General features: G+C 43.3%; 1 protein-coding gene across 4 annotated transcripts in view; it reads right to left on the reverse strand.

Moving 5' to 3' along the window:
* Positions 1 to 328: 328 nt before the first annotated feature.
* Positions 329 to 23,193, reverse strand: part of asic1b (acid-sensing (proton-gated) ion channel 1b) — a 169,425-nt gene continuing 146,560 nt past the window's right edge. For 3 of the 4 annotated variants that reach the window (XM_066708317.1, XM_066708313.1, XM_066708315.1), the window contains 9 exons: positions 18,786 to 18,936; positions 14,353 to 14,480; positions 11,591 to 11,741; positions 10,340 to 10,396; positions 9,671 to 9,824; positions 5,272 to 5,363; positions 4,241 to 4,320; positions 1,661 to 1,762; positions 329 to 1,002 (listed from right to left, as the gene is read on the reverse strand). In XM_066708317.1, coding sequence (XP_066564414.1) covers positions 907 to 1,002; positions 1,661 to 1,762; positions 4,241 to 4,320; positions 5,272 to 5,363; positions 9,671 to 9,824; positions 10,340 to 10,396; positions 11,591 to 11,741; positions 14,353 to 14,480; positions 18,786 to 18,936 — 1,011 coding nt within the window. In that variant the 3' untranslated portion in view covers positions 329 to 906. Of the gene's footprint in view, positions 1,003 to 1,656; positions 1,763 to 4,240; positions 4,321 to 5,271; positions 5,364 to 9,670; positions 9,825 to 10,339; positions 10,397 to 11,590; positions 11,742 to 14,352; positions 14,481 to 18,785; positions 18,937 to 23,193 lie in introns of all 4 variants that reach the window. The other variant, XM_066708316.1, reaches the window with a different exon arrangement.

Genomic DNA, 23,193 nt, shown 5'->3' on the forward strand with positions numbered 1-23,193 from the left:
CAAATTAAACTAAGAAAAAAAGCAAAATTAAATGAAAACAAACAAACGAACCAACAAAAAACTAAACAAAATTCTAACACCAACACGTATCAGATGCAAACACACTGACAGAAAGTTACATGCACAGAAAACGAAGACATGCATGCATATACGGGATAGAGACCTGAAGGAAATAAGTTTTTTTGTTCTTTTTTCCCTCTGGCAGTACAGGTGTGAACACGGAGACACACTCGCATTAACACACGCCTTCTCCTCGCGTGTGCAGACTCAAGCTCCCTCCAAACCCCACCCGCCCCCTCCCCAAAACCAACCCTACCCCAATCTCGTTACCCCCCAGCCTTGGTAACTCCGGCTTATTATTATTTGTCTTATTATTTTGAAACTGGAAAGGTACATTCTCACAGAAATACGCCTCGTCTGTAGCCTGGGCTCAAAAGGCTGCCACAGCTGCTGCTACAATACGAGTTGGAGAAGCAGTGCAGTTTCTTACGGAGAGCCAGGGTGGAAACGGTTCGGGGCTGTGGTAAGGTGGCTGTGCGTTTGGGAAAACCTTTGCGCAGCAGTTATTTACGTAAGAAACAAGACCCTCACATCATTCAAATTGGGGAAACAAAAGGGTCAGTTGGAAAAACAGTTCAGGCTCCATTCGCTCATTGTTCCACTGAATGTATGTTTCGGTTATGTTCGGCTCCTTTTTGTGGTGTGTTCACCCCTCGGCCTTTTGTTGTTCTGTTGCGTTGTTGTTTGTTTGTCTGTTTGTTTGTTCCCTGTCCTGCTGCGCAACGGAAGGCCATTTTTGCGTTGGATACATTTGTGACTTTGGTAGTTCTGGGAGGGCCTCCCGCCTCCCCTCCCCCATTTAAATTTTGTTTTCTTTTTAATCTTTTCTTCTCCTCCACGCATGGCTCAGCAGGTGAAGTCCTCAAAGTTGCCCCGCCCTGGGTGATGAGGTAGCATGTTGCCAGGATACGTGGAAGGGGGGCGGAGACTCTCACAGGGGGCCTTTATAAGGAGAGAGAGAGCGAAAGAGAGAGAGGTGGTAATGTTAGTGAGAAACACAGTATAGCATTACAGTCCAGCAGCCCCAGACCTATTACACAACCTAGCTGCTCTTATAAAGTAGTAAAGAAATCAGGTGCTGTCCCTGACAAACTAATGGACTGCCCCCTCCTCAGTCTTACCCCCTCTGGTCCTCACTTACCACTGTGTCTAATGCAATAGTAGCCTTCTCCCTCTCTTCTCTCTACCTCCTTCCCTCTAAAACAAGGCTGCTGCTCCTGCATCTCACTCAGCTCAGCTCAGCTCAGCTCAACTCACCTCAACTCACTCACTCATCTATCTTTCAGGTTTATTAGCATTTCATAAAGGTTACAGTCCCTTCTGTCTGGCTCTCTGCTGTCAGTCTCCATCACTCCATCACAACATGACGCTCCGATGACACGAGTCCCCGCAGGCTTTCATCTCTCATAGCGCAATATGATCAAACGGAGCGTTGAGCTGCTTACAACTCCAGCTGCCCTTCCCTCCCCTCCCCATCTCTCCTGCCTCCTCCTGTCCTTCACTCAATGGCTGTCTGGGCTGCTGGGCGGGGTCAGGTAGGTGGTTGGGGGTTAGGTCAGGCTCCTTCGGAGCAGCACAATACCAAGTGATAGTTACTGACGTGACGCTTCACGTCCTCCAGACTCAGCACCACGCCTTGGTCGTTGTTGTTGCTGCGTTTGTGTTTTTTCCGTGTACACCGGCACACCCTATACTTTATCACCTGGGGAGGGAGAAAAACAGAGTAGTTATTATTGCCCAACACCACCACCACCACCACCACCTTCACTGTAAAACATAAAATCTTACCTAGTGTATTGTCTGGGGGAGGTAATATGATTTTTCATTTAACTAGTACCTGAAATATAAGACAATCTTGCCGGGTATTAGAAAAGCACCTTTCCTTAAAAAACATCTTGCTTGTATCTAATTTTAAAGGACTGAATCCGTGAATCCACTTAATCTACTGGGGACACAAATTATAGTAGCAGAAATCTACTTTTGAGAGTTTGACACAAAACGGATCTTAAACTGAGATTATTGTGCATTATTGATGTCTAAAAGCGCAATATAAGGTGCTGAGAATTTTGTATACAGGGCTTTTCTAAAAAAATTATAATTATACTCACAAAAATACGCCTTAAATAATGTAGGAATTTACAGAGTGCGTTTGGTCTTTTCAGGCACTGATTTCACAGTGTTCTGAGGAATCTAGAATGAACGATCATCTAAATTCATTCAGAAACACAAAACTGTCCCCGACCAGCTGTCAGATCTAGGTGCCCTTTGCGCATCATCCCCCCCCAGAGAGATGAGTTGCAAACACTGTTAGGCTTGAGGGCACTGTTGTTTCCCCCGAACCAAACACTCAGTCGAAGTGGATCCAAAGAAACTGCAACTGAAGCAAAAGCACGTCCCAGTGCGATGGTTGCAGTGCTGCAGTAACACCAGACCAACAGGGAAGACAGATGTCAGGTTATTCTCATCTGTACTGCACTATGCCAATGAATACAAACCCATTTTCTGCCTTTCTTTCTTTTTCTTTTTTGTGTGTGTCTGGAACTGCAAAGCAATTTACGGAACAATGCCATCTAGGCTGACAATGCTAAGTTATATGCCTAATCCTTTGCTTCCACCCCTGACGATTAAAAAAATAAACAAAACAACAACAAAAAACAGAATCTGAAGTGAATCGTGGCTGTGCGTTTCCCATGGTGGGCAGACAGTGGGACGGAGGGGGGATTTGGCTGATAATTGAGCGGCCAGCCTTGGTCCATTGTTCAATCTCTTCGCACAGATTTGTTAGAGCGGAGATACTAATCCCACTCAAGCGGAGGAGCCCTTGCTGTCTCCCAGTGCTGGATCAAGGGAAGAGTGAGGCTGAGGGAAGAGCAGTCCACAGTTGTTCTTGGGGTCTGCTCTTACACTGGGCAGCAACACTGGAAGGACTTGTGTATGTTGATTTCTGTGCAGCTCTAGCCACTGCTGTTCCCAGGCAGGGCTGAATGGAGGTAGGGGGGAGCACGTTTTATTCTAATTTGAATATCTGGGGGAGGACCTGAGTGAACACAGCAGAGCCACTAGACTGCACGATTGATTTTAAATTAAGAGAATAATTGGGGTTTATTATACGTGTCTTATCTGTGCGCTCACGGCCAGAGATGACAACAGCAAGAACAAAACAAATCCAGGATATCAGGCTGGATACCTCTCGGCAGGGCGCACAGAGCAGCCACACCACAGCGGGGTAATAAACGCCGGCTGCATTATCTGATACAGTGTCTCTATGAGACTGCAGGGTGAGGGCGAGAACTATTGGACAGCATAGCAGTCAGGGAGATAAGCTCTAAAGCCTTGGCGAGACTCTGCAGAGTAGGATTTTCAATAAATCAGTGAATCTCGTGCTTTGTTTTGTTTTTTATATACAGAGGTACTGCTTTGGAATGCTAATTCGCAATCCACCACACAAATGCTCACACAAACGAATATATATACACACACACATACACACTTTTTTCTGTCCAGAGTGAAAGCCTGATTTGTGTGTGTCTGTTAGTAAAGTCAGGCTGAAGAGAAAAAAAGCAGAGAAACAATAGAAAGAGTCAATATCTCCAGCTGTTTTGTTCCAGATGCTGGACCAGTTGTGCATTGCAGCACTAACACTTTTCAAAACCAGGGGCAAAACTGTGCTTGACTATCCATTTTGTTTTAGTTTTGTTGTACTAGCTGTAGGAAAATCTGATCCAGGTCACATGTGTGGTTGGATATAGTATAATAACATTGTGAGCTGGTGAACCTGTTCATACCCTGTTGATGTCCTTTAAAGATTGAAGTTAGCAGGAACATAGAATTCCTACAGCAGTTTTGTATTAATGGCATTTCCTTTCACACTGAACATTATGACGAGTGGTGTTCGTCACAATTTATTACACATTGTTTGTCTCAAATCATGAATAAACTTTTTTCTTTTGGCAGCTTAGCCGATGGATATAACTGAATCATCTCTATAAAATGCAACCACCATAAGGGATTTTAAACCTTTACAAAATATCCCCTGCATTTCCCAGCAAGCTGCCAGGCTGCAGTGATAATGCCTGATTAAAGGGAGGCAGCGTTGTGATAACAGTGTGATCTGACAAGGACAGGGTCCTCATCACTGCTATATAAAGATGCGGCTGAGTGCTGGGTGCACGTCTCCTACCTCATACAGATAGTCAAAGAGCTCCAGAATGGTCAGGATGCTAGCTCCGATAAACAAGCCCATCTGACCCCCTATATCACCTGTCAAGGAAGAAGATCGTGGATTATTATTCATCACACTCAGACAGTTCCTGGTTAGATACAGTTCCTCATCAGAACAACCATGAAAATAATAAAACGAAGCCTGCAAAACAAAAATATGGGATTTCTTATGGGAAAAATGGAAAAACATGCAGCTTATGCAATGGACAAGGCTTCTTTTGATATATACTAAGTGGTTATTTCCAACTGTAAATTGGATAGATCCACCTCAGGAGATACACATCAATTACTGCAAGCTCTCAAGTGTCTCTCCTCGAGAGCAGGCCAGAGTGGAAATGCTGCTTTACACCTGTCTGGATACATCTCTCTGCTAGCAGTGATTGTTTTCAAACATATCGCTTTATACATTTCTACAACAGCGCTTTTGATCCTGCTGACAGACACAAGTAGGCCATAAAGGAAAGAAGCTGAAGATCCAATTTGTGATGTTGGTTGCTATTTAAGGTTGTCTTTGTATCCCTCAAACTTACAACAGGATTTTTTAACACTGTTTTACTGCAGTTGTACCATAGTTTTACAGTGTTATAACCTGCCTTCACTGTGATTTACTGCACTCTTGAGTGTACCATATTCAACAGGGTTAGAAATATTGAAATATCTTGGCATTCCAACAGTCTAGTGTGGTGAAGCACAGTGATAGCATGTTGAATGCAAAGGAAACCACTGTAAAATGAGGGTACAAACAACAGCAAAACCAAACTCAAAGTGCAAAACACCTATGGCAATTGTACCACAGAAAACATCCACAAATCCTGTCCTGCCACTCTCCCAGTGATCTCTGTTTGGCTGGCCACTGGGTGGGAATGGAAGGAGAGCCCATTGTGATGAATGTCTTTACCAGCTAGTATCTGTGTCGATTACCATATGCCATGTCATGATATGGCCCTGATACACCAAGGTTCCAGGACACCAAAGGGTTTACACTCTTACCCAGCAGTCCGGCCACCTCGTAGGCTTTCTTCTGCTCAATGGTCTCGTAGTTCAGAGCTTCAAAGAAGATGTCCAGCACCAGGATGTTCTCGCTGTCAGAGAGAGCATGGGTAAGACTCACTTTGATTGAGGATGGGTCATACTAATGGCTGTAATGCTCAGCAAAGTCATCCAATAGACACCAGTAGACAGGCACCCATTAGAGGCTAGTTTCAGAAGTTTGGACAACTCCAATAGACATACGCAGTAGAAGGTAAATAGAGTTGATTTTGGTCCAGACTCGCTCGACTAAGGGAATGATGACCAGGCCATGAGGTCATGGTAACCCCGCCAATGGGAATGAACCAATGAGCAGCTACAAAGGTGGAGTTTGAAACTGAAGAAAAAGGCAAAGCACGGAATACTGGGAAGGTGTTGTCCTCCTCCTTAAATTTGTTTTGAAACTTCATGCACTGGTCTGGTTGACTTAGGGTGGGAGGGGGGATTTGCACATGATAAAGGAATCACTTTGTGGAACGATTATCAAATCAAGGGTTGAGAGAAGGACGGAGAGATGGATCTGTTGGACCTGGCACCCTCCATATCTCCTGGCAAAGTCAATTTGAATTCCCTTAAGCAGCTTAGTGGTGTCTTGGGAACCTGTCCGATTTGTCTTAGAGCACAGACACTGTGCTCTGGCTCCGAGAGAAGATAGTCACGCTTTTAAGTTCTGCTTCGTCAATTTTGAACAAATCAATTCTGTTTTTTAAGACAAACACCCAAGCATTCAGATCTGCAATGTCATATTACAGTGTGGTCTTGTGCATCATATAATCCTGTCTAACTTACAATGCTAGTGTTGTGGGGCTCATTGGAAACATGAAAGCATGGCCAGACACCCACTCTTAACACAGCAGAGTACAGGAAAGCATTGTAAAAGAAACATACAAATGCAAGATAAATATACAGGAGAAACAGGGCTAGATCGGGAGCTGGTGGACGGTTGAGAGCAGACTGTGCGGCAGCTCCGGTAGTCTCACAGCATCGCAGAAGCGTGCCCTCTGCCTGAATGCATGAGGAATGTTTGGAGCCAGCCCCGCCCCCACCACAGCCAGACCGTAAATTGCAGAGAGGAGATCCCAAGGACAATCCCTTTGTCAGCGTCTCGTCCTGCCATTAAACACTTGACTCAAGGACGGCCAGTTTATTTGTTTGGGAAGCAGCACTGCGCGATATAAAAGGGGCCCTTTCTTTACCTTGGGATTTATACATTTTTTTTATGGAGGTAGATGGGAGAAGAGAGAGATGAGGACTTTCAAAGTACTACGATGTTTTAATGGCCAGCTCAATGGACTTAACCCTCTTGTGTTCTAAGGCTAATGCAGCCTTTTTTTGTTCATTGCTTTCCTGGTATTTTGACAACAAGGGCTAACTGTGGTCTCATTTGCATAAGCAGCAATATCTACTTCCGTTGTCATCCTCTTTAGAGGCAAACCATAGTTTTATATTAGGGGGTGAGTTTTTGAAATGGCAATATCAGCTATCGAACAATGTTCTGAACCTCTAGGTGCCAGGTGATCAAGCAGCAATTGTTTCATAACAGCAGATGCAGACCACAATCTCCCTATAGGGGTAAATGCAGCAAGTTCCTTTGAGATCCATGGTTAAACATGAGGGCTGCTAAAGAATCTGTAGAAGTAGAAATCTTAAGATCTTAAGATTCATAGCAGTGGCGATTGGACTGAGAATTCCAAATTAATTACCCCTGAGCACAGGATTTCCTTAAATGTTCTCTGAATGTGGTGCAGTACCATTGTCTGCACGTTGTGTCCATCATCGGAAGTCGATACATATCAAGGGCAGTTCTATCATGTTGCATGTATGTATACAACACTTTTTGTTTAAATCTCTTTCATTCTCTTCAAATTAAACTTGCATTCAAAGTTATTTTTTATTATTATGTGTGAATGTCTGCTTCTGTGGAATGCAATTATATAACAATCATTTTATAACAATTGTACAATGTTTTGACAACGTCCCCTAGAGTCTACAATCTGCACAACATCATATTGTCCTGTGGTCACTTTTTTTTTTTTTTAACAGTGTTGCCTCCTTGTTATTTTTGTGAGACTAATAAGAGGTGAAATTGTTACAAGAAAGCGGAGACAGCTGGTCCCCTCTTGTTCAACAGATCCCTGGATCTCATCCACTTTTTCTTGATGGAACCCAAGGAACTGAAAATAAGAGCTCGGTGGGCGTTTTGTTCCATAAAGCCCCTGTGTAAAGAAGTGCCTCCTGTATTTCAGTCCTAAATGCCTCTGCTTACATTCCCCTGACCCTGGGGCTTTGTTTCACCACAGAAAGGGAAGTCTGTGGGGTGAGATTGAGTATTACATACTGTCAGAACCTAATCCAGTGTGATAAATAGTTTTGATGGCACCTTAGAGAGAACACCAAATTGATCTTTACACCATCGTATGGCAGTAATTCACACGCACACATGCACATGCCTACACACAAATGCACACACACGTACACACACACACACACACACACATATTTACAGCTTTGAGAAATGCTTTTTAGCTCTGGCCGAAGGACTGAAAAACACAAGATGCACAAGGCTGGAAAAATAAAGGGCTGCAGGGGGGTTCTGCATTTCTCTGTTTTTCCATCAGTTCCACCACAGTATCCCATGACAGATAGCTATTTAGTTTGCAGGGATTAGGTAATGGAAGGGAAGCAGTTCTGCCACGGGTTCAATGCTGGCAGTTCCACTAGCCTACATTCTGCAAATGCATTTGATGTGGAAGCAAGGACTCTGAGTCTTAAAGCTGGAGGCTAGTCCATTAGTGCATCTATTTTCCTGTTTCCCAACTCATGAAGCAATGCCAACTTTAAGTTCCATTTGCAAGGACCCGTTCCTATACCCTGATATTCTGCTTCCAGAGAGCAAATGATGTCTAAGGGGAAAAAATGAAGCAGTACTATTTTATCAAGTCTTTTGTTTTTATTCTGTCCTGTTAGCCCACTTGTTTACGTCTTCAAAGTAACAAGTGGGCTGCTGAACGAAATGGGGAAAAAAAAACAAGCCTTTACTGAATATGCCAAGAAGACAGACTCCCTTTTACCACTCCCGCACAACACCTGCATCGTCAGATCCAATTTCATATCTGAACAAATCTCTGACTAGGAAGAACACTCAGCGTGACGGTCTAATACGCTTCCTGCAAATCAACTGTCATTCTTGGTGCCGACAAAAAAGAAAAAAAAAAAAGACACCTGTCTCTGTAGCAGCCTTTAGTTTGCGCTCATACGTAACTAGTGATTGGGTGTGGGTGTTTCTTATATTGAGGAAACAGTTATTGTGTGAATGTCTTTTGTTCAGCCAATTTTAACTCCTACAATCTTACAGCTGGTGAACACCTCTGATTGGAGCACAGATTGCGCCCCGTTGTCCAATCACCAGTCGGCAGGGAAGGCTATGTCATTGCCTGCTGTGACCAGGCTTCCCAAGGGGGATGCACACAACTGACCGAGAGGTCACAGGGGTGGGATAGGCTTGAAGACAGTGTTTCTCACATTGCTGCACACCCAGAAACTCTTGTATTGAGGCACTTGTGTATCAGTCCCCTGTAGTGGATGATTACTAATTGCCCATTTCATTGGGAGGGGCAGGAATGAACCATGAAAATCTTAAGTCTCGTCGGCACTGTTCCCACAGACAGTCTGAAACCATCGCTCTATCGATCGGTCATCAGCTAAAAAGCCGGTGAGTAATTATGATGGAAATGGTTAATGGCTACAGCTCTGAGCACAGCACTTTGTTCCTACTTGGGCCTTTCAGTACTCAGCATTTAGTTTCCACTTGTCCTCCTTGCACACATGAGTGTTGAAGTGACTAAATGTTTCATGTGCCCATTGGCTTTTGAGGACCTTTTTAGAATTGTGCCCTTCAGCAGTGGACCGACCTACAAACCAAGGTCAGGACTACACGATCCCTGACCACTTGCTGATACCTCAGCCACCTCTCCTGGACATGATATCAATCTGACTTTAACACACTTCCTTCTTGCACTGCCATGCTCCCTTCTGCCCCTGTTTACCTCTGTATTTCTAGCATCTCACTGTAGCTGCTTCTGTAATATTGACACACACGCCTGCTCTCCCTCTCTGCACACATCAGGGATGGGACTCGGCTGTATTCTGCATTTTCATTCATATCTACTGGAACATGTAGTGATGTGAGGAAACCTATTGTATTTTGCACTTATTGTATTTCCTGTATTTTTGAATGCTTTTGAAGAGTTTCATGTGACAACTGTAAGTCGCACTGGCTAAGGGGGCCACTATAATAATAATGACAGCAAGAAAGAAAAAATGCATCCAAAGCAGATGGGTGATGGGAACAGCGACTTACGCGATGTACTGTTCGGACTTGTTGAACTTCTTGGCCAGGTACTTGGCCGAAGCCTTGCTGGGGATCTTGACGAAGGACAGCTCTTTTCCATAGCGGGTCATGTTACACGGCGTTTCGCACACGCAGTAATTGTTGTCCTTCTCTACCAGGAAATCTGGGAACAGGGGGAGGCAAGGTGTGTGTGTGTATGTGTGTGAGGGAGAGAGGGAGACAGGAAGGGAGGGAGTGGAGACAGTGCTTGAGAAAAGACACCTTGAGAACAGATGTCACTTTTACAGTTAAAATTCTAATTAAAAGTTGGCACATTAATGATGCAAAAAAAAAAAAAAATATATATATATATATATATATATATAACGCTGCAGAGAAGAACTGTGATACATTTATTAAAATGCCACACTTCCTTTTTGAGCCCCAGTAAGGGCCATGTTCTCTTGCCGTGGCAGTGAATAAATCACTGTTAGTGCCGTGGCATCAACACTCCTGCCCTTGCCAAGAAAACGGTTTAGTTGAATCTGTTGAGACGGGCGGGGGCGGGGGCGGGGGCGGGGGGTGGGGATACTGGTTCAAAATAGGAGCCTCAGCTGGTTACACTGGACCCTGTGCAATGATGTGAACTGGGAAGGGTGGGAATCACATTCTAGAAGACATCAGCTTAAGAGGCCTTACCAAGAGCTGGGTCCGCGCACTCCTTGTACTGCTCTGGGGTACAGTAAGGTGCATCCCCTGGGAAAAGACAGATGAGGTTAAAAAAAAGAAAAAAGTAGAATACCTGAAAGATCAAACTAAATTCTGCTCCATACTCAGAGTTAGACTAAGATCAGAAACAAAACTGCCCATCGATAGCACTGACACCCACATCCACGTGTCTACACGTCCATTGCTCGATCCGCTGTTCCTGGTCCCATGTTAAAGGAGTATACGACAGGCTGAGTATTAGGAGCAGGTGTACGGTGTGCAAGTGTCACCACCTCACTGACTCCCTCATAACTCCTGGCTCCTAGGAGATGCTCTGGCCCGGTCTGCATGAACCCCCAGGACACGGCTGTGCCCCAGCTCAGCGCCCGACTGATTTACTGCCCATCTGAGTGGGAAACTCCTCCGTTTCTGAAAAGGGCAGTAAATGGATGAGGCGTGAATCACTGGCACCCCCCCCTCCCCCCTCTATAATGACTCTCGTTGTTGCCGAACCCACCGGAGCAATTAAACGACCCAATCAACTCCACTCCTGATCATTCTCTTAATGAAAAGAAAAGACAGGTTGGAGGACGGGGACTTTATCTTTGCAACAATTTGAAGTTTCATCTATGTTTTCTCCCAAGCCTGGGGGTTTGGACACAGGAACCTGACTGGACTGCTAAAACCTGTCTCTGGACCCCCCACCAGTAACAAGAGCCCTGATTCTGTCTGGGTGACTTCTAGTTTCAACAGTCATGTCAGGTTCCTGATTCGGTTGACAGAAAAACAAATACCTTCCGTGTGCAGCTCTCAGAGATCCTTCAGCATGAAATTGACCATGCAAATGGAGCAGATTACCATACGATTACTGGGCCAACTGATGGATTGGTTAGGGTTTCGAGTTTGCTTTCGTAAAAATGTTGCTTTTGCCCACTAATTCTACTTCTATTTAGAAGGAGACAGAAGAACAGCAGGAGATGGAAGAATGGAGGAGGGGCCATTTCCTTTTTCTTCTGTCATTCACTCAGTTGCCTTAAGAAACATTGACACTTTGTCCTTCTTTACAGTTCATCCTTGAACTATTGGACAAAGGTATCAGCAACAATAATAAATACATGCTTAAATAACAACAAGATACTTTTTCTGCTGCAGTTGTCTGTCCACACAACTCTTCTGCACTTTGCCCACATAATACTCAGTGGCTGCTAATAAATTCGTCGGCCCCTGCCCCGCCCGCCCCACCTGGCATGTGCACCATGCGGCAGTTGCAGTTCTCCACCAGGTAACGCGTCTCGCAGTCGATGCGACAGGCCGTGATGCTGTAGGTATCAAAGAAATCCGAGTCCATGGGCGTGGCCTTGCAGTCTCCCCAGGGGGGCGGCAGGTACACCAGCTGGCAGCAAACAAGCACACAGTGTGAGGTTACGGCACACTCTGCTGTATTGGTATGCTCAGACACAGAAAGGTACTACAAAGCTTCCCGAGTTCATGGGGACTCTGCAGCACTGCATGAAGTGATATTTATATTTATAACTATTGTTATTATTAATGATCAATTTCTCAAGTCATCTAGGCCCAGCAGTTTTTATAGGTCTCTTTATATTATCCCACAGATTAAGGCCCTGGAAAAAGCAGTTAAACTGGTTATCTTAGGAAAGTAATTTGTTCAACAAGATATTTAACCCTTTGCACATGCCACATCAGTTCCCACATACAGATCTGATGTGCAGCAAGTGTACTTGATCCAGAAATACACATGAAACACATGACACATGAGGCCTCAAGAGAGGAGTTACCTTTCTCCAGGTTGTTCAATACTCTGATCAGTTCAGGCAATGCAGGTCAAAGGCAAAAGGTCATAGTGCACCTTCAAGGAATAGTGTTTGATTTCTCTGATTTAAAGCAGCTCATCAAGGGGGCTAAGTCTCCTGCATTTTATTTTGTTTGTAACGCTCTCTGTCACTTTAGAACTGCCTGACACCTAAGGGAACTGGTCAGTTGAAAAAGGAAGCATTAGGAGCCAAAATGGTTCAGTGGTCAAGATAAAGGCCCTGCCATTCTTGTGATCTCGCCTTTTAGCTGAATCACGAAACCCGGTGTCACTGACTCGACTACAGCAGCAGTTGCTCATGTGTAAATCCACCCCCCCCCCAACCTCTGGCATATTTGGTATTAAAGCAACTGCTAAATGACTTATTGTTAATTACATCAATTAAGTAATCAAAAGCTCGTTAGGAAGGAAGACCCTGAATCCCCTCAAAACTAGGACCCACACGGTGCTCAATTACATTCACAAGAGTTTGTAAAAGGAATGGCTGGCTCTTGCGCTGTGTTTTTTGCCTGGTGTTTATTTTGCAGAGAGATGCTAAACACCAACAACAATATAAAAATATAAAACATAGTAACAGTGATTCTGAAACACTGATTCGGATTCAAAGCCGATTTCTGCTTTGACACTGATAGTTTCTTAAGTGTTACAATTACAAACTCTCACAATGGCTGTATTTACATGGTGGTTAATAAGTCATTACAGTAAAGGTATTTTCCTCAATTATTTAAGGTGTTGTTTTAAATAGTTTTGGTTGGAAAAAAAATAAAACAAAAATAAACACACACAAAAATGTTAATACAGTTTTAAGCAAAACCCTAATCCAGTTGTGCCACTACCTCTACTATCATGATGGCTTTTTTACCAGCATGTAAACACAACCACTGTCACTTCAGCTTATGTCCCACCAGCTACAGCAGAGGAATGCTTTTTGACTCCATCAATAAAAGAACGATCATCTTCTGTTGCGTTTCCAAATTAAATCCGACCCTAGTCACGTTGTGCTTTGATTTGCTCGGCCCAACTAAATGGAGAATTGTCAGGCTTTCAAATTGTTTGAGTGAGCGTGTGTGAGTGCTTGTTTTTGTGTTAACACACACACAAGAAAAAACATTAATTGTGATTATGTACAGCCAGTATGTTACATCTGATGCACTAACAGAGAGAGAGAAAGAGAGACAGAAAGAGAGAGTAAAGGGCGATAGAGGAAGAGAAAGAAAAAGACCCAAATGCATTGCCATGGAACCAGGCAGATTAAAAGCTTCCATTATAATTACCTGGAGACACAAAGAGTCCCTGTTTTCCATAATGGCCTCAAGGAGAGACTCTCTCCTGGCTGTAACATCATTTATAATACAAGCAAAATCCATTTCAAAGTTTATTTACTCCCGAGAGCGTTTATTAGTATCAATGGCAAAAGGTTGGATCTTGTTGCATTTCATTCAATTAATGAAAGGCCGGGCCAGGTATTACACTGTGCCGCTATGGGCGCAGAGACGGGGAGATGGCGCTGAAGGCTGGCCGGCCCCAATGCCACACGCATACCTAATCCTGGCTGTAAATAACACTGGCAATACACGTCCCACTTCACATACACAGCTACCCCCCGGGGTGATGAATAGATTTTAATGTACATCCGATGCCATCTCAGTCTTTCTTTTGGGCGTCCGGCATGCAATAAACCAGATTGCATGCACGTATTTTTTTTATTTTTATGTATTTTTCATAACACTGGCAATCTCTTTGGGGGGGAAGTGCATGCAGTCTGGGTTTAATCTGCATATTTGTTACATCTGATATGGAAAATATGAAAGGTTTATTTATTTTATTTTTGTAATAACGCATAGGAAATGCCTCAATCACGTGTTGTAATGTTCTGGGAAAGCTGAGCTCAGCTTCGAGGATCCCAGTGAATAAACCTCAGGCACGCTGCAGTCCATTGCCTCGCCCTGCCATCAATCCACTAGCCCCCTGAGCTGAGCAGCAGATGAATAAGTCATCTCTTTGGTGGTGAATAGGAGGGGAGGGTGACAGGTGATGTCAAAGGGGAAGGCAAAATGGCTTAAATCACCAAAAACCCACTTGGATCCAGGTAACAATCTGCCGTCACACACCAACCCTATTCCCTATAGTACCCCATCCTACCTGCCACCCTCCGCCCCTGCCCCTCTCTTACCCGCTGTTCCTGGCAGGACACAAAGGTCTGGAATCCTGGTGCCACCCCGAACCCCAGCTGGTCGATGAAGGGCGGCTCGTCCTGGCTGTGGATCTGTACTTTGATCCCGGCTTCGAACGACGTCTCGTCTGGAGAGGGGAAGGAGGACGGGTGGAGAGACAACACACAGGCCTGGCTCAGACACCTTGTGCAAGATTGGTATTTTGGTTTCCCCCAAAGACGACACCGGAAAATGTGCTAGGAACGGTAAAGTTCTCTGATCGTTGCACAGTAATGCCGATTGCCCATTTCAAATGTCTATTTCTGGAATTGCAAAACAATCTCAACCAGAATGCAGTTATCTTGTCATGCACAGACACGTTCACTTTTGTTAAATATTCTTCTTTTAGCTTAAATTAAATTTCATTCCTTTTTTGCCATTTATTTCTATTTTTCTCTCTGGCACTGTATTACAATGTTGCCACGGTGTTTTGTGGTTAGCTGGGCGCCTCCTCCCACCACACTCTGATCACAAATCATCACCCATACTTAGTGCCGAGCTTCAATAATGATGTAATCCAAACAACGCCTGTGTTTCAGGTCACATCTTCCAATGCAAGTCATTGAATCATTCTGATGAGCTAATTGCATCTGCTATTTGGCCCTGTATGAGACACATATCGATCGCCTTTATTGACTGTCTAAATATTGTTATCTACTTTTTTTTTATTGCTCTTGCAGGTTGTAGATGCACTGGCTCAGGGAAAGATGCTCCAATCAGAAATGGTAGTTAGCATGATGATGATCAATTTGGATACACAGAGGAGGCGTGATTGTGGAGTGGTTTAAATATCAGGGTTGTTAGAATAGCGGCTTCCCGTTTCTGCCTGGGGTGAATGCAACAAACGAGGTTAATTACAACTTGAGACTAGAGAAATGAGAAAATACATTGTACACATCCACAACTTTAAACCCTGTGAAAGTATGTGATCAAATCATACGTAAACACTTTGACGGCCGCAGTTACGCATGTCTTCATTGACCAGCTTAGGGCAATTGCTTCGGACCAAACAACAATAAATAAAATTGAATAAAATAAAAACTAAAAACCATGCACACAATTTGTTAACAAGACGCCTCTTTTCTGCAGATCTGCTGGGATCCTGCACAGAAATAAATTAAATAAAAGATTAAATAAAATCAATGCAACCCATGGTCTCTTCTCCTGTTTAAGTATTGGATAATAGATTTTACATTACAAGGCCAGATTGCTTTAGAGTGGGTGAACAGCAGTGGGGGGGTGAGAGAAAAAAGAACTGCCAAGCATTGCTGTGAAATGTCTGATTATGGGAGAACCATGTCAGATATCTGTCTATGGGGAGAATTTAGAATTACGATTTAGAGGGGGGGTGTCAAGGGGGAAATTGATCTTTAATTTGAGTGTGTGTAACTCTTTGAAACAAGGGAAGGAAAAAGATATGATAAATACAAAAACCAGGTTCCTAATTCAACCAAGCAGATATTTCCATTACCTGGGCTCCCACTGCTGCTCGCTATTCTCGATTAGGTACGCCCTATAGTTGCTCTGGGGGAGACACGGTATGAGTGATATTTTGTAGTTTTTTTGTCCGTCTCCACCAGAAGAATGGAAGAGTGGAGGGGCAGGCGAGGGGGGGGCGGGTCGCAGGTGGCATTGTCTCTCAACACGGGGTGTTATTTTGCCAGAGCGGCGTGACGATAAGAGGTGAACCGGGACTGACATGCAAAGAGCTTCAACCGTCCTCAGATTAATTGCATCTGAGAGCCGCAGAGCTCCGCCGCCGGCCGCAGACTGGATTGCTGAAGAGGACGTGCTGTCTTTTGGCAGAGGCTCTGGTCGTTTCTGTCAATGTCCCTGGTGGTGGCGAGGGAGTACAGGGGAGGCACAAGGAATTTCAGTGCACTTCTGTCATTTTTAAGTAATGCTTAATTAGAATTTTGTATTGTATCACTGCATTTCTCTATTGCTCATGTAACCTCTCAGTCTCCCTGTATAAGTACGTCTGCCAAGAAATAAATAATAACAATAACAGTTTCCTATTCTTTCCCTATTGCTAATGTTAACTGTGTTTAAAGGGCAAAACTCATATGGTGTTTACCAAGGTCAGCTTGCTTACGTAACGGACTGCTGCGATGTAAAGGAGACTGAAGGGGGAAGGGAGAGCGGCGCACAGGATTCTCCAGCTCACTTTCCCTGTCTGTCGTTATGTCGCGCCCACGCTTTGGCTTGCTTAATTGGTTCTGATAAATCGGATAAACGTTTAGACTTCCTTTCTTCAGGGCCTCGGCAAGGTTTCATTGTTATACCATGCACTGAGTCAACAGCGGTCCAGTGTAACAGACCTTGGGGGGAACACGTTTTAATGATGTGTTCAGTCCTATGCGTTTTGCTTTTCAAGAGCGCTGTTGTCTTGCTTCAGTGTCTACATCCTGAACACGATTTTTCTCCTGCATTCAAGATGCTCAAGATGTAGCTGTTGAACAGGATCTTTTGTTTTTGGTTTTGTTTTTACAGTGCCTGTTTCAAATGAGAGTGGCCTTGACTTGGAAAAAACCATCAGACTCTTAAACAAATCTTAATAACGACTGGAGTGAATTGAGAAAATCATGTATGCAACCCCCTTGAGGTGCAGCGTTCTGTGGTGACAAGAACACACTTGGGTTCAGTGCTTGCCTCACTATGTGCATACTGGCTGCTGCGTGACGCTGAAAAGTGCAGAATGTATTGGTGTGGTGTCTTTATATAGACGATATTGTCTGGCCTTGAGCTGTGAAAGCAGGGGTTTTCTGGTAAGAGAGGCAGCCTGCTTTGTCTGTTAGGTCTCTGTGCGGCTCTGCCCAAATTTCTGGACTAAAAGTTTTTTCTCAGGAGTGGGTTTTAGAACCACAATGGTACGGTTTTTTTTTTAACCCAGCAACAGGTCTCTATTTCTGGGTTAAATAACATGTTCACCTTATAAGGTCAGCATGCGATTCTTTAAAAATATATATACACTACTAGTCAAAAGTTTAAGAACACCCCCATTTTTCCAGTTTTTATTTAAATTTAAGCAGTTCAAGTTCAGTGAATAACCTGAAATGGTACAAAGGAAAGTGGTAAACTGCCAGAGGTTAAAAACAAAGTTTAGGTTACCAAAAACTGAAAAATAATGTACATTTCAGAGTTATATACTACACCCTTAAGCATTATTTGGCAGTGTTATGCGCAGCTCCTGTGCATAGAAGTTACACTGTATTCCTACAATGCGCACATCGTTTGAAAGCTTATTCTCTTGGCTACCAGCACATTTTATTCTCAAACACATCTGATTTACAGTTTCCGTGTGTCCCGCTGTCATTCAGAGCCCAGGGGGTAAATATGCAGTCTGCTGGGGTGTGTGTGTGTGTCTAATTCAAACAGTCACAGATCACTCAGTTTCGATGAGATTTCTTTGCAAATTGGGTGTTTTATCTTATCTTTATTTGATATTCTATCAAACACAGAGAAGTTCAGATCCAATTATGTAAAATCGTGTATTAGTACACTGTAAACAGAGTTTTCCATCTTGACATTTTGAGCTCTCCACGGGTGTGTGTTGCTTCTACCAAAACGTGGGTGTTCTTGTTTTAATCAGTAGACTGTCTGGTTCCAGAATATGTCACAATTGTCAATATTTTCTGAGATTTTGTTTTCCTACTTATAATAAGTATCCCCCCTTTTTCAGAATGCAGAGGGGGGGGGGGTGTAAATGCAGGGGGGTATAAAAACTAAAATTTTCACATCAGAGAATGCTTCACATCATTAGAAAGCTGAGAGTCTCAGCTTTCATGGGATACCAAACATTTGGCAAACAAAACAACAGTGAAGAGTACACATGGGATTAAATAAAAGCACACGGATTTGGTACAAGAAGGGTTTGTCAGCTTAAGGGGTTATATTTTGTTAAACAAGACGATTCCATTATTTCTTTTTTATCTCCAATTGTTTATTTGTTCTATGCTTTAATTTCAGAGTACATTGAGACATTAAACTGCATACATTTCAATAAAAACTGGAGGAATTTAGGCATTCTAAAACTTTTGACCAGTGTATATATTTTACAGGAATTGCAAAAGGGCGTCCTGCCCAGGTGGACTAATACAGGGCATCCAAACTACTGTCAGGACTGGTTCTGCAAAGCACAGCAAATCAATACTCTTCCCATGGCATTTTGTGATCAGGTGGTGCTTTCCCCAGTCCTACAGACCAGGACACCCCTTCCCTCAGACAATCAGTGTAGGCCTCTCATGACAGCATTTGCGATACCGGTGAGTTGCATTTCACACACACACACCAAACCAAACCTCAGAGGAAGGAGGCCTACAGTCCTAATAAATCCACCTACTACTACTACATACATGCACAGAAATGGCTGGGGGGGTTGTGGCTTACTGACCGGTCTCTCCCCACACTGGGAGGTACTCATCCTGTTGGATGTCCAGCATAATCTCCAGCCCGTTCCCAGTGCCACCCTTCATGGTCACCAGTAGGGGGCGACCATCCTGGCCCGAGTTGAAGGTGTAGCATTTGCCATAGCGGGTGAAGATCTGCGAAGACAAGAGCGACTGGTCAGGATTTGAACCAATTAGAAGAGAGGGTTCCCGAAACACAGCAGCACCAATACGGGAGGGGAGAAGTCAAGATAAGAAGAGAATCACACAATATATGAAATATAGGGTTTTTTCCCTTATTTATGTCTGGTCACATACTGCACCGTATTTTAAACTGAACATGTGTTCATGTCTTGTTTGAGCTCTGGTACTTATTTGCCTTTGTCATTCAACCACCAATCACATAAAATCACTTTGCCAGTGTTAACCAATCACATCAATCACTTAGCCCTCACCCCACCCCCATCACATCCAACTGGCTATTACAAATTGACTGTGATTTAGTTGCCAGTCTGTGTTCTGCATTCAATGTTGTAGCTGACCCCAAATTAATCACATTTTTCTTAATTAGGACACGGGTAACATCTTAACACCGTTCAGATTTCAAGGCGAGCGGCGATAAGGACAAGACACATAGAAAAAATTAAAACCTTCATTCTGTACTGGAAAATTATAGATGTGCTGGGAATGAACTGGGGCCAGTTTGAGATTAATCTTCAATCAGTGGCTAAGGACCACTTACTTATACCTATAACTGGTTCAGTTTAAGAAACAAGCAAACAAGAGCTGGGTAGGATAAAGAAGAAAAGAGTCACACTAGATTGGAAATAACAGACAGGTGTCCCATGTCACAAACATACGCACAAACACACACAGTGACATGTAGGGACAGAGACATTGCAATCCAATTGAAGTCTGACCTTTATTGATATATAAACGTAAATACATATGAATATATTTACGTCGGCACACACTGAATTACTTCACAAATGGAAACAGTCGCATTTCTCAGGGCCTGGCTGGATCAGGGATAATAATAGGGCGAGGGCTAATTTGCCTGGTTACATACTTGAACACATTAAAGATCTCAGAAGAAACAGAGATCAAAAGCAACCCAAGGCTGATATCTGGGCTTCGCTGTCTGGCAGCTGGGCAGATCAATAGAACTGTACTCCATTCAGAAGGGGGGGCAATGTGAACATCTATAAGCTTGGGGATTCAGGAGTGATTGAAAGGGAGTGGAACAAATCACCCTGTGGATATATAAAAACCTTAGCCAATTGAGGGTCATTAAGAGTGCGGGGGTTGGCCAATCTATAGGACACAGGCGCAAGCTGAAGACAATGCTAATAAAGAAATCCTCCAATCAGACTGGGAACAGAGTCGTCAATTGTGTCGGTGACAAAATTCATGTACAGGCCAACTGTTCGTAACAGGAGGCAGATCTTTGTTGGGTTTTATATCATCATCATCATCATCAACAGCAGCAGCAGCCTGTATCGATCCCCTGCTGGACGAAGGCCTCCCCAAGATGTTTCTGCTAGCTTCAGTCTATAGCTTCCGTTTACAATGTCACACCTGCAAAGTTTATTTTTTCACATTCCCATCTTTTATTTGGTCCTCTAGTTTTTGTGTGTGTGTGTCTTTCTTTTTTCAGCTGTTGGTTTAAATTATATCCCTGAGCTCTTGCTGCCAGTTTAAGATGGTGATTCTTGCAGTGCTTTTATAGACCCCCACCCCCTCCCTGCCCCTGTCCTCTCCCTCTTGCAGATTCTGCTTCAGGGTTTTACTTGTTAATGATGAAGGGGAAAAAAAAAACATGAAGGGCTGTGCAGTCAGCAGCACTGGGGTGTTTACGACCTGTCCAAGACACAGTAACAACTGAAAATCCCAGAACCCTGCCTGGATATGATCATTGCATTTACATATATGTTTATATTATGCATACATACATAAAGAATCATGCAGATTATTAGATGGACAGCCAGCCAACCAACCGGCCAGCCAGCCAGCCAGACTGATAGATGGATACTAAGCAAACACCCTTCAGATAAAATATATCAGCCCTGATTAAATGACTGCCTGTATCCAGAAGGTTATGTAATTTTTTTAATGTTTTTTTTTTAGTTTTTTTACACTAACCAGTTAAAAATAAATAAAGAGCAAAATGAGCTGGCTTCACACCATGCCTGTTTATGAATTGATTCACTTTTATTATTAATATGCAAGGCAGTCTTCTTAGCCTTTCGCCGCAGTAAAAGTGCTTTGCGGATTCATCTTTTTTATGGGCGTTTGTATGTAAAATCTATTCTTTCCATTAAGGAAAAAATAAAAATAAATAAATAACCGGACTGGAATATAATCTTTAATATCATAATGGCAAAGATTAATAACTTGTGTTCTGGAGCCAAGAATAAAGGGGGCCCTATATGTAACCATTAAAAGCCAGCTGTCAAGGCACAGTAAAATGAGACGTGGCTCTTTTAATACACAGCTGTACAACAGTCAACCCCCCCGCCCCACCCTCCACCGGATGGTTAAGTTGAATTAAAAGTGACGCTCCTTCAGAAACCTTATTTCTCGATTATAAGAGAGGAGACGGAAGATGTGTGTGTGTGCATGTTTGTGTGTGTGTGCGTTTGAGTGAGTGTATGGGACAAGTGCGATATCAGACAGCAGCTAGGGGATCTTTTGCTGGGAGAATGTCCAAATGACAGCCTGCCTTTCTTAATTATTCCAACGCGCACAAGAAGAAAAGACTCAATGACCCTTACAGAGTCGCAAGCCTTGCAAATATCTTCATTTGCTTGCAGAACAGAACTTCGGTTGCTCCAAAGCAATGACTCAATTAGATTTTATTTTCTTTTGCTCGTGAACAGCTGAAGTCACTACTGAAGACAACGCGGCCGGGCCAATTCAGTAGTGGGTTTGTGCGTTTAATACTAATAAGGTAATGGGTTACATTGTTGCTGTTTTTTTCCCAATGCCAGACTGAAAATGCTGCAAACGCTGGGATGAAAAGGAAAAAGATCTGAAAATCCATTGCTTTAGTGTATCGGAAACCAGCCTTGGCCAGAAGTCTGCGAAGAGTGAAACTCATGAAAAATTCATAACTGCTGACAAACAGTACATACAAAAAAACCAACATATCAGCAATGAACTATAAAATAAAAAGGGGGAAATAGAGCACTATGAAATTTATCCATTTCAAATAGTGGTCACGGAACACAAACTGCATATTCTGTTGCTTTTAAAACAACAAAGAAACTGAATATACATATATAGCATACATTTTCAATTTACAAATTTACAATTTACAGTATCACCAACAAAGGAATGGTCTCGTAATTCATCGCTAAACTATCTCTCTAATTGTCATGTTCTCTAACTTAAATCAGTTGTGTCATTTCTTGGGTGGCAGCAGGGAGATAGATGGGTGCTTTTGGATTAGCTGACACCTTGGTCTGGGAAAGCAGGGGGAGGCAGATACAGAGAGAGCTGTTGAAACTGTGCTGTTGATGGGATATACATTGTTAATCCCCACTTGCTTATGCCTACACATATAAACAAGTTCACAGAGTGGTCCTTACATGCCAAATAGCAATCTTTATAATCGCCAGGACTGGAGAGATGGGAAACAACAAAAGCAAGAGCGCATTAAAGAGAATCGTCAGCTGAACACAACGAGATCAGTCATCAATCATTCAATTATTCTATCGATTAGCTGCACTCAAGAGGAGCACCCCATGCGCAAAGGGATATGCATCATAATTAAAATCGTTTTCATTTGAAACAGGCAGCCGCCACAAATTGCTTATGCACTTATTGATATCGCCTAGAAGGAATTTGTATTACAAAAGCAGAGGATAATCAGACGCTATCTACGGCTGTTGACCTTAATGCAATCTCTATTTGTTTCCATTGTACCTACAGCTCGGCCGCTTGACTTACTTCACAGCTGGGCTCGGTACGTACTGTGCCTTGTTACATAAACAGGGTAAAGACCTTTGAGATGCTGCATGGTGAAAAAACGCTACAGAAGATAAAAGTGGACTGACTCATCTACAGTTCTTTTGGCTGGTCTGTCTACAGATTATTATTTTTTAAAGATTGTGTTATGGTCATTAGCAATTGTTGCACATGTTTCCACACTATGTAAGATTCTGCTGTACAGGGACTGATAGTATGTCTGGCTAAACAGGACAAATGGGTAATGCCAGTGACTAGACAGTCTCCGGCCCCAGGCATTGCTTCTGTTATGCAGAATGGGTCTGTTTCCCTTCTCTAGTCCTCTTAAACCCGTCACTCACTCTATTCTCACTCCAGAGCAGAAGGCTGGGCCTGGGCTGTATGATTAATAACACTAATTTAACATTTTGAAATTGATCTTCTTGGGTTTATAACATTTGAGAT

The sequence above is a fragment of the Amia ocellicauda genome, chromosome 7, assembly GCF_036373705.1.
Source record: "Amia ocellicauda isolate fAmiCal2 chromosome 7, fAmiCal2.hap1, whole genome shotgun sequence".
NCBI lineage: Eukaryota > Metazoa > Chordata > Actinopteri > Amiiformes > Amiidae > Amia > Amia ocellicauda.